Source organism: Chiroxiphia lanceolata, chromosome 5, assembly GCF_009829145.1.
Source record: "Chiroxiphia lanceolata isolate bChiLan1 chromosome 5, bChiLan1.pri, whole genome shotgun sequence".
Taxonomy (NCBI): Eukaryota; Metazoa; Chordata; class Aves; order Passeriformes; family Pipridae; genus Chiroxiphia; species Chiroxiphia lanceolata.
Window position 1 is genome coordinate 24,870,258 of NC_045641.1, and position 12,127 is coordinate 24,882,384.

Genomic DNA, 12,127 nt, shown 5'->3' on the forward strand with positions numbered 1-12,127 from the left:
TTGTGTCTGGTTTCTCTCCTACTTATAATTTGTGATGTCATGTGACTGAAAATCTTCTCTGCTTGTACCTACAAAGGAGCAGAGAGAGGTAATGGCAGGTGGGGGAGTCCAAATAATAGCCTGGCCCATCTCCTCCCAGGCCCGTCATGGAAGCCAATAGCCCATCACAGGCCCATCTTTACAGTCTCAGAGAAGCCTACCGGCAGGCAGGAACACAAATTACAGACTCAGAGGAAGGGACTCCCAGGGCTCTCATAGGACCCTTATGCCTGTGGGCCAAGCGCCTGTAGAGACAGGAGTGAGTGAAAGATGTGCCAATCACAGGAGTTGGACCAGAGGTCAGAGACCTATGTGTCTGTGATGCCAGCAGCTGGAGGAGGTAGATGGCAGAATGAGACTGTTGGCACTCTGTTCACAAGAGTGCTCTGGCTGTCTGTGTTGATCACTGTGGCCGGTGATGTATGTGTGTGCTGGCTGGGAATACATGCTCAGCATTGGTATGGGTTGAACGTTGGGTTGTGGAGCTGTAGCAGGCTTGTTTCTCTCTGGCTGTTGAATCTGGCCTGATTTTTTGCTAAAAAGTGTTTTTTCTGGGCTTCACTGTTGCCTTATAGGTTTTCTTAAGGGCCATTTTAAATGCTGAACTAATGCTGCTTATTTCAACAGCAGCTCGTGTAATGAGAGTAATAACATGTCTGAGTAGTCACCAAGGTGAGACATTTCTGGTTCAGTCATCAACTCCTATAACTATGCAGCCGAGAAGCAACATGACTTACTGTTTCTGTTGTCCTTTCTTTGTCTTCCTCTGGGAATTCCAGCTGGTTTGCATTATGACTTTCACACTGAGTGATACTTCAAGTCAGTCACTACAAAGATGGCAGGAGACCGTGCAGGACAAACAACATACCATTGCCAAATAGACCATTCTAATTCTAGAACTTAAAAGGAGCACCAGCATCATGGCAGATACTGTCTGATATATGAGTAAAGAAAGCATTGAGGAAAATACCTTCTCAAGAATTTTGATAGGTCTCTCTATGCCTGCCAAATAGATCCTTTCTTGCTATTGTTCAGATACATATTAAAATAAAAAAAGATACGTATTAAAATAAAAGTAAAATAAAAAGCTCTAGATGTTACATAGACTGCTGACTGCTTTTCTTACGAGGAAAAGAGATTTCTTAAGGCTGACTGGGTGACACCTTTTTGGTATTTCTTACTAGTGTTATTTCAGTGGGCTGTTGTATCAGAGTTGCTAAATTCTTGAAGTGACTTGTCTACAAGGAAGTTCAGATATGACTGCTAAGGGACACTTGCTGGCTCCCCTTATAGAACTTGTGTGTGAGTTTCAACAGAATGTTTTGTATCTTGCAGAGAAACTGGTGTGCTGTGGCACTAAGGACTGCGGCTGCTATGTATACATTACCAAGTAGATTTGATTGTAAATTCTGTGGCTTGCAGGTGTTAGAATGCTTCAACACGTGGCTTTCATTGATTGCTGCCTCTTTACTGATTGCTTCTACAATTCTAGTGATCTTAAACAGTTACAGAATCAATCCAAAAGCAGTGACCTGTTAGTCTCTCAGCTTTAATGACTTTATATTGCTACACTGAGCACATCTTTGGCATTATACCAAGGCGGGGTGAATTTGGAAGGGATGGGCTGACTGGCAGGAACACTTCTAGCCATTTTAGCCATTCTGGCTATTACAAAGAGTAACAAACAATTCTGGTGATTGTCATTGAATCTTGCATAGTCTCCTATTCCTTCTTTTTATTGAGATAATATTTTGTTAGTGCTGAATGCAAATCTGCCTGTTAACTGCCTTACAGGACAGAGAATAAAAGGAGCTGTGAAGCAGGAAACCCTGGATGATATGATCTTAATTGCCTGACAAGCAATTTGCTTCCACAGCAGTCCTCTTGGCTTCACAAGAGTCAAAATTTTCATTTTGATTGAAGAAAGCTATTGCACAGAAGTAGAGAAAACAGTGATTCTGTGCACTTATGTGAAATTATTTTTGCAGCTAGATGTTTGGGATTTTTTAATGTAATCTTTCTGTGATAGTTAACTCCTTGGGTTGAGGACTGAACTTCACTGATGTCAGTTTTAAAAGTTGTTTTCTGGTTCTAAATAAAGATGTATTAAAGAAAATGCTATAAGAGATTTCTCTTTCTAGAACAAAACGCAAACAGGGTGTAACCTTTGTAATGATACATATTGAGCGTAAAGTTTATAAGAAGAGTGTTTATTGTGATGCAGTTTTATGATTTTAGTATCTCGACTTTCGCCAGGCATCAGCATAGAAACTAGCTTTCAGTTTGGATGGACTCCCCTGATGTGTGCTGCCAGTGTGGCCAACTTCGCAGTAGTGCGTCTTCTTCTGGACAGAGGAGCCAACGCATGTTTTGAAATAGGTAAGATGTGAATGAAAAATACTGACCAGTAATGCTCAGCACCAGACATTGTCCCTATCCTGGGGGGGGGGAGAAATCAAAGTTCACAGTGGAATTGGGACCTAGCCTACCTTTCACAGTTTTGAAATAAAAGTAGTAGTTTTAAAATAAAAATTGTGCTGTTGGAACTGATCTGGAATTCATTGATGGGTTTTCTTGTTCTTTCTCTCTCCATCCTGTTTTCTCCCCCACCTCCCAAATTCAAGTGCTTTTTTAAAAAGTGTTTGGAAATACTTGTTCAAAAATTCTAGTATAAAGTTGTACAGGTAAAACTTCCTTTGTTTGATCCTGTTACAAAATATATACATGCAGAAACCAGATAGCATCCCAAACAACAGGAATAGCTTTCCAGTTCATGGGAAACTGATGTGGTCTTCTCTAAAACTAGAGCGCAGTTTTATTATTAAGTGAAAACTGTTCTTTATTGTTTTACAAGATGACGTTTTTCTGCAAGAATTCAGTGTGGCTTCTAAGTAATATCAGTTCCTCTGTCAATTTTTATGGCTTAATAATAACTTTTTCTGACTTAAACTATGGTTATTTTCCTTCTCTTCCATTGTGTTGGAGTATTTATCCCACAATACTGCCAAGTATGTAAAAGCAGTGATCATATTTTCCAGTAACTTGCCAATATTTGTAGTAGTAGTAGACTGAAATGCAGATAGTACAAATCTGGCTCTAAAAATTTCTATAACTTCTTAGCAGTTAATTAGAGTAGACTACCTGCCCCAAAAGCAACCATGCCTTCCTCTAATTACTGTCCTTGTAGTCAGCTTCAGGGAACTTCCATGTGGCTGCCTACAGCTGTGGCTACCTACAGTTCACCTGTTCCTTGTTTATGGCTGTAGAGAGCTATAAATGGGGCAAAAACTGCTATGGGCAGTAGTTTAGAGTTTCCAGGTAACCGAATGCTTGGCATTTTTTCAGTGTGTGACTGTATTTGCTCAAAGTGGCACCTTGCTAGGATCAGGTTTCTTGGCTTGTTTCCCTGTTAGACTGTGTAGGGAAACAGTAACTAGGCCATATGGGCACCAGAGTACTGTCCAGCCAGGAGCAGTCTTGTTAGTCATTGATCTGGGTCAGAACACGTGTTCAGTAAAGCTATGCCATCCTAAAATGGTACTAAATCTCACCAGTCTTGCTGCTATTTTTTACATCAGCAGGCAATCACATAAGTGATCCTATAATAATTATCCTTTAATGCTTATAATCCTAATAACAGCTATACTGTTAATCACCTTTAGTTGCTCTTCAGTCATTCTTTGTAAGTGGTTAATTAATTTTACCCTTTTTGGTAGCTGTGAAGAACAAGGAACTAATATATCATTTACTATGTGATGGGTTCAAGATGTTGCATCCTTGAGGAATAATTTCACTGGATTTTCTGAGTTTTTCAGCTAGGATGAACATAAACTTATATTTTTTGCAGTCTTTTAGCAGTTTTTGTCTGCAAAAGAGAAGCCTAATAACACTAAGGTGTTATTTCCCTTTCTCTTGCTCACATGTGTGAGCTTTAGGTATGCGAACAGAAACTAGTTTCCCACTCTTTTTCACTACCTGAAATACTGAAAACAAGTATAACTACAGGTTCCTTCTATACATCATTCCCAGATTAATGATGTTTATCACTACTTTTATTTGAAGTCCTGACATCTTACCGTTCAGGTTCTGGTTGATAACCAGGTTAAACATTTTGAGTAAAAATTTTTCACTGCATCGAGTAATAATTTCTATGTGAGGTAATTGAAAATTAAAAGATGGTATATTAAAGAACCAAATGAATTTAAATGCAGAACTAAGTTGGAGAGGTGAAGGACAAGAAGTGGTGAGAAATAGAGCAGAGGGGGTAAAGTACGTAACAAACTTTTCACGTTTAAATACAATGAAGTCTGACCTCAGTTGAAGAATAAAGATGTTAATTATACACAGCCTTAAAATTTCTACAAGAAAATTAGAAAATATGTTGTAACACTTGATGATGTGGTCTGAAGTAGGTACAGCTAATATACTTGTTAAAACAAATTGCTGAAGGCATGTTTGAACTTGTGAGCAAGTTTGTGCAGTAAGCAAAATGGGCAGTTATTCAGATGGCAGTCTTCTAAAGAACACCGGGGCCAACTAACTTGCCAGGGTCCTCGGGGTGTTACACTTCCCCCATCTCTCTAGGTGAACCACGGGAAAGGAGATCTCCTGTGTTCTGTGGGCAGACAGCAATGGTGTACAATTTTGATCTGTGAGCAAAGGTGACATGTACTGGCTTCAAAGCTGGAGTAGCAAATAGCTGGTATTGTTATGGACTGTGTAGATGTTTTTTAAAATCTACGTCTAAAACAATACTTTTAATAGTCCTTCTGCCACTACTGTACCATAGTAACCTAATAAATTTAATTCCTTCTCCTTAAGACCTGTCATAAAGCTTTGTTCCTTCAACTGTACGGCCCTCAGTTCTCCCCAAAATTGATGTTGCTATGTGTTTATAATACGTTTTCATGCACCTTTTTTTATCCATTGCAGTTAACTTCCTGTAAGCTGTTTCTTCCTTAAACTGGAGGGGAGGAACGGGGAGTGAATTGACTGGTGTGGAACGTGTTTTGAAAAACAAGCATCCACAGTTAAGCTCCTACTATAGTTGTGGGGTATTTGCAAAGTGTTCTAAATTTCGGTAGGAATAGGTGCTTTACTATTGTGATTGATTCTTGTCTTTCTGAGTATCTCAGGTGCCTTTGTTTTATCTGATAACTCTAGTGACTTTTACAGTCAGGAACACAAGTTTCTTAGCCTTTTCTAAATATCTTAGGATATCAGAAGCTGATTAACAACTCTAGCAAATATAAAGTCTTTTAAAGGAACTTCTGGATTAACACGGTATTTATATTTACACGTGTAATTTTCTAACTGTAAATTTCCAAACAGATAAATACACTGTGCTGATGGCAGCATGTACTGCACAAGCTTCAGAGGAGAACATCTTGAAGACTGTAGAACTGCTTCTATCAAGGAATGCTGACCCTAACCTTACTTGCAGGTACCATAAACCCCATGTCTGTGAATACAGCATAAAATATAATATTACTATACAGAGACGTGTTTATAGACATAGCTATTGTTGTTGGTTAAGATGAGGTTTACATGCTTTTTGTAATTTCACTGCTGTCTGTATAAGAAAAGATTAATGCCCGGATACTTACATCTCCTAGTACAGTCATTAATCTGAATAAAGACTATGATCAGTTTTATCAAATTGTAAGTAAGTTCTTTAGCTGAACAAGATTTAAATTAAATCTTCAGTTGCCTGAAGTATAAAGGCAAGAAATATGTCTCTGCCTTTCCCAAATCATATTGCCTCTTCTTCAAAGGGATGTAAGTTAAATCAGTTAATTCTTTATTTAAATTCATGTCCTCTTTTGAGCTTTTTGTGGATATCTAGCTATATTCCTTTAACAGACTGCCTCCTGTGGAAAAGAAAACTGTAAATAAGATACATTTATTCCACTGCAATCTGAAATAATCCATATTAAAAGGAGATTTAAAATCCATATTAAAAGGAGATTTAAACTTGTAAAAACAAGTAATAGCTTCTTTCTTCAATTACAACGTCTCAGCAGTTTGAAGCAGTGCATTGTGAGATGTCTGTAGTGCACAGTCTGATGCAATGGTTCATTTTACATTAAAAATAAATAAATTCTGGGCTGGCCCAGGATAAACTCTGCTGCCTCTGTTGAAAAAAAAGAAAATACTGTTTGGGTCTACTGGTTTTTCGACTGAAATTTTTTTATATCACAACTCTTTTATCACATTACCTGGGATATACAGACTGAGTAGCTCTCTAAAAAGAATAGAATTGAAGGTCCATTGGTTTTCATTAGTAACATTCAATTACACAAGGCCCTGGACCTCACTGTGAGCATAGCACTGATAGACAAGGAGGAAACATAGTTGTGCTGATGTGCCACTGATGTCTGGTACCAAGTTTAAATGCCATTCTTTTATTCTTATCAGAGACGCTAAAAATTGTTCATGAGAGAAGAGAAAGCTGCAGTGTCTGAATTAATGACATATTGTTGTAGTCAGATAGCTGGGTGTTGGATTAAACATCCTGCTTTAAAAAATGGGGGAAATCTTTGCATTATTAACTTTGTCTTGGGTGTTGAAAATGTAAGCCAAAGTGCAAAGCTGTAGGTTTATATTTGCTAAGGCCTTTGGCTAAACTTTGCTGGGAAAAAAAGTTTGGATGCTGACACAAGACATAGGAATTTTAAGGGCAAAACTTTATTTATAAACTAAGAGTATATTTTGCATTGTTGATCTTTATATACAAATATTTATTTACTCTCTCTTTGTTTTCCAAGACCTTGTGCTAATGTGAGTTACTCATGCATCCATCAGATAGTATTTAGTTGTGGTTTTTTCACTTCTGCAATAGTAGCCTTTCTCAAATGAAAAGATAAATTAAGTGACAATTAGAAATGTCATATTTGTGCCAAACAAAATTAGAAGCTTGAAAAGTCCAGACCTCGACATCTGAAATCCTTGTGCTGCCTTCATGCCTTTCCAGTGTTTGACATCTGTGCATACCACTCTGTCATTAGGTCTGCTCAGGCAGCAGCTGCTGCTTCTCAGGGGCTTCTTCCTCTATTTCTGAAAGGGGCATGAAACACAACAAACTGGGTTATGTGCAGATAAGGGACCAAGCAGCCCCTCTCTGTGGCACTGCAGTACGGTTTTACCCATCTCATTAGAGCAAGCAGGGTGTTCTGTAGGAGCCAACTGTCAGTGAATTGACATTATTAAGAGAGCGCTCCCTGTGTGATCAACCTACCACAGGTGTTAAGAACTAAGGTTCACGCTATTTGGGTTTCTCAGTACTTCAGAACCAGAATGATTTAGGAAACTTTTATCCACTATCAACTGGAATGTGTGTGAATGCAAAGCAGAATACTTAAATTTCATGTAAGGCAGAGTTTAATGTTCATCCTTTCATTGTTGCACTGTCAGGGCAACCAGTAGGCTCTTCTGTTTTATGTCATCTGGAGGTGATACACAGAAACTTCCTTCTTTTTTTTTTTTGTCTAATTCACTAAGTCTGTGTGGAGCAGGGAAGGACTAATGAGAAAGAAACTGGAAATCTTTAAGCAGTATTTTTTTAAAAACCTTTTTTTAAAACCTGTGTGTTTTCTTAAAGTTACTCTGGTTTTATTAATGTTAAGTTAGAAATTCGATTTAGGCAAAATGAAAATGCATGACCAACTGATAAGTAAATTACTGCTGCTCGGATAACATGTCATAGGTTGTTGTTTACATAAAGCAGAGTTAAGGAATTGTAATGGCTTTGCCTGTAAGGAGAGTGTTTTGAGTTGATGTTTCATGCTAATAGCTGTTTGTTAGAAGAAGGTACAAGTAGTTATATGACTTAAACCTCCTTTGTTTTGACATAAAGTCTTTGTCTCTTGTTCTGTATGGGATAAGTTAAGGCTTGATTTTGTTTGTGAACCATTTTTTCCCCTCACTTTTAATGTTTCTGGCACAATTGAGTCCTAGACAATGAACAAACCTGTCTTCAGTGTTTCTGCTCTAAAATGGTTACAAATTTTGTGTACATTTAGAGGAGAGTCTTCAGAAAGTCTTGTGATTGTTTTTTCCTTTTTTTTTTTTTTTTAGGATGAGTATTAGAAGAACTAAACCTTTTGTCTTTTGTAATTGTGCAGATTAAAAGTTGAGCTTGAAGTGTGCTGCCATGTACACGAATGCATATACATGAAAAGTATAATCACTTCTTAGGTCTGGTATTAAGTTGGCTATATATGTTCACTTGTGCTTCCACTCAGAGCAGTTCTAAGGAGTATCAAAAATGGTTTGATTCTTAAAATTTTGGTCTATTTTGCCCTCTTGAGAAGATGGTAATGGAGGGGGAAATTTTTATCGCAGTATTGCTCGGTTCACAAGATAGGTCTTCAGGTTGCATAGTCAGAACAAAGCAATTGTGTAACACCTCAATTTCAGCAAGATATATATTGCTACTGATAAGACAGTAAATTTGCACTGCCACATAATTTCAAAGATGTTGACACTATCATTGTGTGATAGACAAACAGTACATTTCAATAAAAGTAAGTAGCCTGGGAAAAGTTAATGCACTATGGTGCATTCTATGTCTGGGGCAAGAAAATGAGAGAATTTCATACTACTGAGTCAAAATCTTTGATCCAACTCAGAGCAGAAAGTACCTTGTGATGTTATACTCCATTACAGTTCATGCCTTTGAGAGAGTTTTTTATTCTAGCATCGTGAACTCAGGATAGAAAGACTTTTTTTTTGTTGGTCAAACATTGGGACAGAGGGTCTAAATATAAGAAATCAGATGCAAAATTACATTTACCAAAGTGCTGTGTTCATCTGGGCTATGTCCATGCATCTCTTCCTTCCTTCCGAGTTAGGGAGAAGTCAAAAGTGTGGTAAATGTGTGAGTTCTGAGTTTGGCAGAGTATATAACTTTTGTGTCTTGTTCATCAGAGGAGCCTAGACACCAAAATAAGTGATTGTATTTTCCCCAGCTAGTAATGACTGTATGGCCAGGCTTAAAACTGTGGATCAGTTTCTGAGCAGAGGTATAAAACACTCGGGGACAGTAGGGAAATGAAAAGCTATTTTTCACAGAGGCATTCTGACAGTGTACTGTGGTGTCTTGAAGGTAAAGGTACTCACCTAAGCAGCTTTAGAGTAAATAGAAATAAAACCTGTACTGAAATCCATTAGCATTCTATCCCAAGTATGTTAAACTTCCTATCATTGCTGCTACCTTACCCTGATGATGTGCTATTTGCATAGGATTGGTTTTGTTTTTTTACATGATAGAGAATTGTGCTTTCCTTAGAAAGGTGTAGTAGATTTCACTATGTGAAATTCAGTATGCACTGAATTTCTTGCCTACGGAATTTACCCACATTTTGAAAGTACAGTTGAAAACAATCTGAGAAGTTTTTATTTTGTAAGTAACTCATGTTTTTCTGTTTTATATTTAAGTGTATGTGTTTTTATATTTAAGTGAATGTGTTTTTAGCTAAACCAGCTTGCCTGTAAAAATGTGACTGGAGTAAGGATGTAGGAGGACAGGAAGGATAACTGGGAATGTCACAGCATAGAGTTCTGCCATCCCCATTGTTAGTTTTTATACTAATCCCTTTTATAATCACATCCTTTATATTTTTCTAGTCATATAAAGATAACTTTGTAGCTCTCTACCTTCTCACCTCTGTGTGCTGTAGAACTTACACAAATGCCTTTTTTAATTTTGAAACAATCATGTAAACAGAGTTCAGAAGCAGAAAAGTACAAGAGCTGGCAAATTGAAATGAAACCTAAAACTAGGGAATCTGAAACTAAGCTGTCACTTTTTCCAGCCCAGTCTTTTTTCTAGAGCTGTACATTCCTTTCTCCTAAAAAGGTCTACTTCAGGAAGGTAGAGGACTCTCCTACCTTGCTCCAGCAGACAGTACCTGGAAAAAGTATCTTGTAGCCCACAATACACTAAAGTATTTTCTTCCAATACTACTTGTTGTATACAGTTCTACACTTCCTCACTTAAATCCTAGTTAGCCAGAAAATGGGCAAATAGATTTTCTTCTGTTGCTGTGGACACGCTGTCTCTCAGTTTAAAGCCTAATATGCAGCACTGGAGTGGTGAAGCTCCAAAAGCTTCTGAGGATGCTTTCTGGTTATCTGAAGCACTGTTCATTTTGCAGCTCAGTAGTCCTGTGGCGTCATTTCCTTTGGGATCTCCATAAGAAAAGTCTGAGACTAAAGTCAGGGTTAAATTGTTTTCTGCCTGCTGTATTTTTTCTAGTGTTATTGATACACTGATCTAGTTAATAAACATATATCCAATTATGAGACTTGCAACTTTTCAAGATCACCAACTGGAAATACTGAATTTTTTATAGATGTCTCCCCAATAAACGGAAGCCTGTGTATAATTGGGAGATATCTCTTCTCCTCCCTCTTATGAAATTTTCCAGGAAGATGAACTTTGTATTGCTTGAGAGCAAGATCCCAAACATAAGCATGTTTATTTGTCAAGTGCAGTGAATTCTGCACCACAGATTCAGTTTAGTAGCAGGTACTCAGGACATTTTTCAGTGAGATATGTTGCTGTCACTTTTATCACTGTTTTTATTATGGCTCCTAATTATCTAGGGTAGGAAGCTCCAGGGTGGTAGGCCAATTCATGCAACTTGCTCTCTTGTGATAAAGTTTTGCCTCATTTTTCTGACATGGTGAAGTGAGCCTGTAAGAACCTCTGGTTGTATCTTTGTGTACATGTCACTTGCAAAGTTTTGGATGGCCCTAAAAACTGCAAAAGCTTCCGGTTTTGTCTTTCTCCAGCCTTAACATAAAAGCAGGGAGAGTTAGAGAATGCCATGAAGCTGTGTCAGAGGACGTTTAAGTTGTATATCAGGAAAAGATTCTTCACCCAGAGAGCAGTTGGGCACTGGAACAGGATCCCCAGGGAAGTGGTCACAGCACCAAGCCTGAGAGTTTAAGAAGCACCTGGACAATGCTCTCAGCCACATGGTGTGACTCTTGGGGTTGTTGTGTCAGGGACAGGAGTTGGATTCTATGATCCTTGTGGATATCTTCCAACTCAGAATATTCTGTTATTCTAAAGATAAAAATAAACAAACAAAAATCTCTCTTCATTTGCATGAGACCTTTCTTTTTATTTAGGTGCTGAAGAACTGGAAGCATAGTTGGAACAGGCATCATCTTTAATTAATAAATTGCACATATGCTTTTTAAGATTTTATTTATTTATTTATTTACTGACTATGACTTGATTGTTATGTTCAAAATGGGCAAATGTCACATGGCAAATTGTGCCATACTTAACAGGTGTTTGGACAAGAAGGTCATCTGCAAGCCAGACTGGTGAAACGTGGTGGTTCCTCAAAATGATGAAAGGATTCTTCAGATCTTCTGTGTGGATGGTTATCACTACACTCTATGAACGTTTTTAGATTGCGCTAACTGAGATGTACCGATACATTTAATTTCTCTTCAACTTAAGCAGGAAACAGTGGATTTGCCATGTTAAAGCTTGCTGTTTGCTTGTGGGGGCTTCTTTGCAGGATTAGGAAAACAGAGTTTGTTTTCTCTAACGCTCTCATCTCCCTCCTGTGGCCGTACGTGTAAATGGACTCTGATTTCAGGGGGCGGCTCACGGCACCCCCTCTGCATGTGGAGTTGTGAATTTGTGCAGCACTGTGAGTGCTTCTATTCTGAAACAGCTTATAGTCAAGTTAAAACTTGAGCATTAAAATGGAATAGTTGCAGTACTAATTGTGTATTCATGTTGTGGACCTTTTAAATGTCATGTTTACTGGGTTTTACTTGGAAATGGTGAAACTTTTTTGGTGGCTTTAATGTCATTGAGTTGTTGCCTTGATTTCGGATATCACATCTGCAGTACTGTGTAGCTGTAACCATATCATATTCTTTGGAGAAAAGACTACTCTGTAGCTTCAGGGCTTTTGTTCAGTATTTTCCCTTTGAAATAAGCAGAAGGTAATTATGAAGTAGCTGCAGTGTGCAAGTTCCAAAACAAAAAAAAAAAAGTTGAGAGCAGGAGAAATTAAAATGAAATCAGGCATGGTTGAACTGATGTAAATACTTAAAG

At 37.9% G+C, this 12,127-nt stretch overlaps 1 protein-coding gene across 1 annotated transcript in view; it reads left to right on the forward strand.

Moving 5' to 3' along the window:
* The window catches only part of ASZ1 (ankyrin repeat, SAM and basic leucine zipper domain containing 1), a 38,747-nt gene that overhangs the window by 4,223 nt on the left and 22,397 nt on the right, over positions 1-12,127 (forward strand). Inside the window, 2 exon segments of the mRNA XM_032688682.1 lie at positions 2,296-2,418; positions 5,371-5,482. Coding sequence (XP_032544573.1) covers positions 2,296-2,418; positions 5,371-5,482 — 235 coding nt within the window.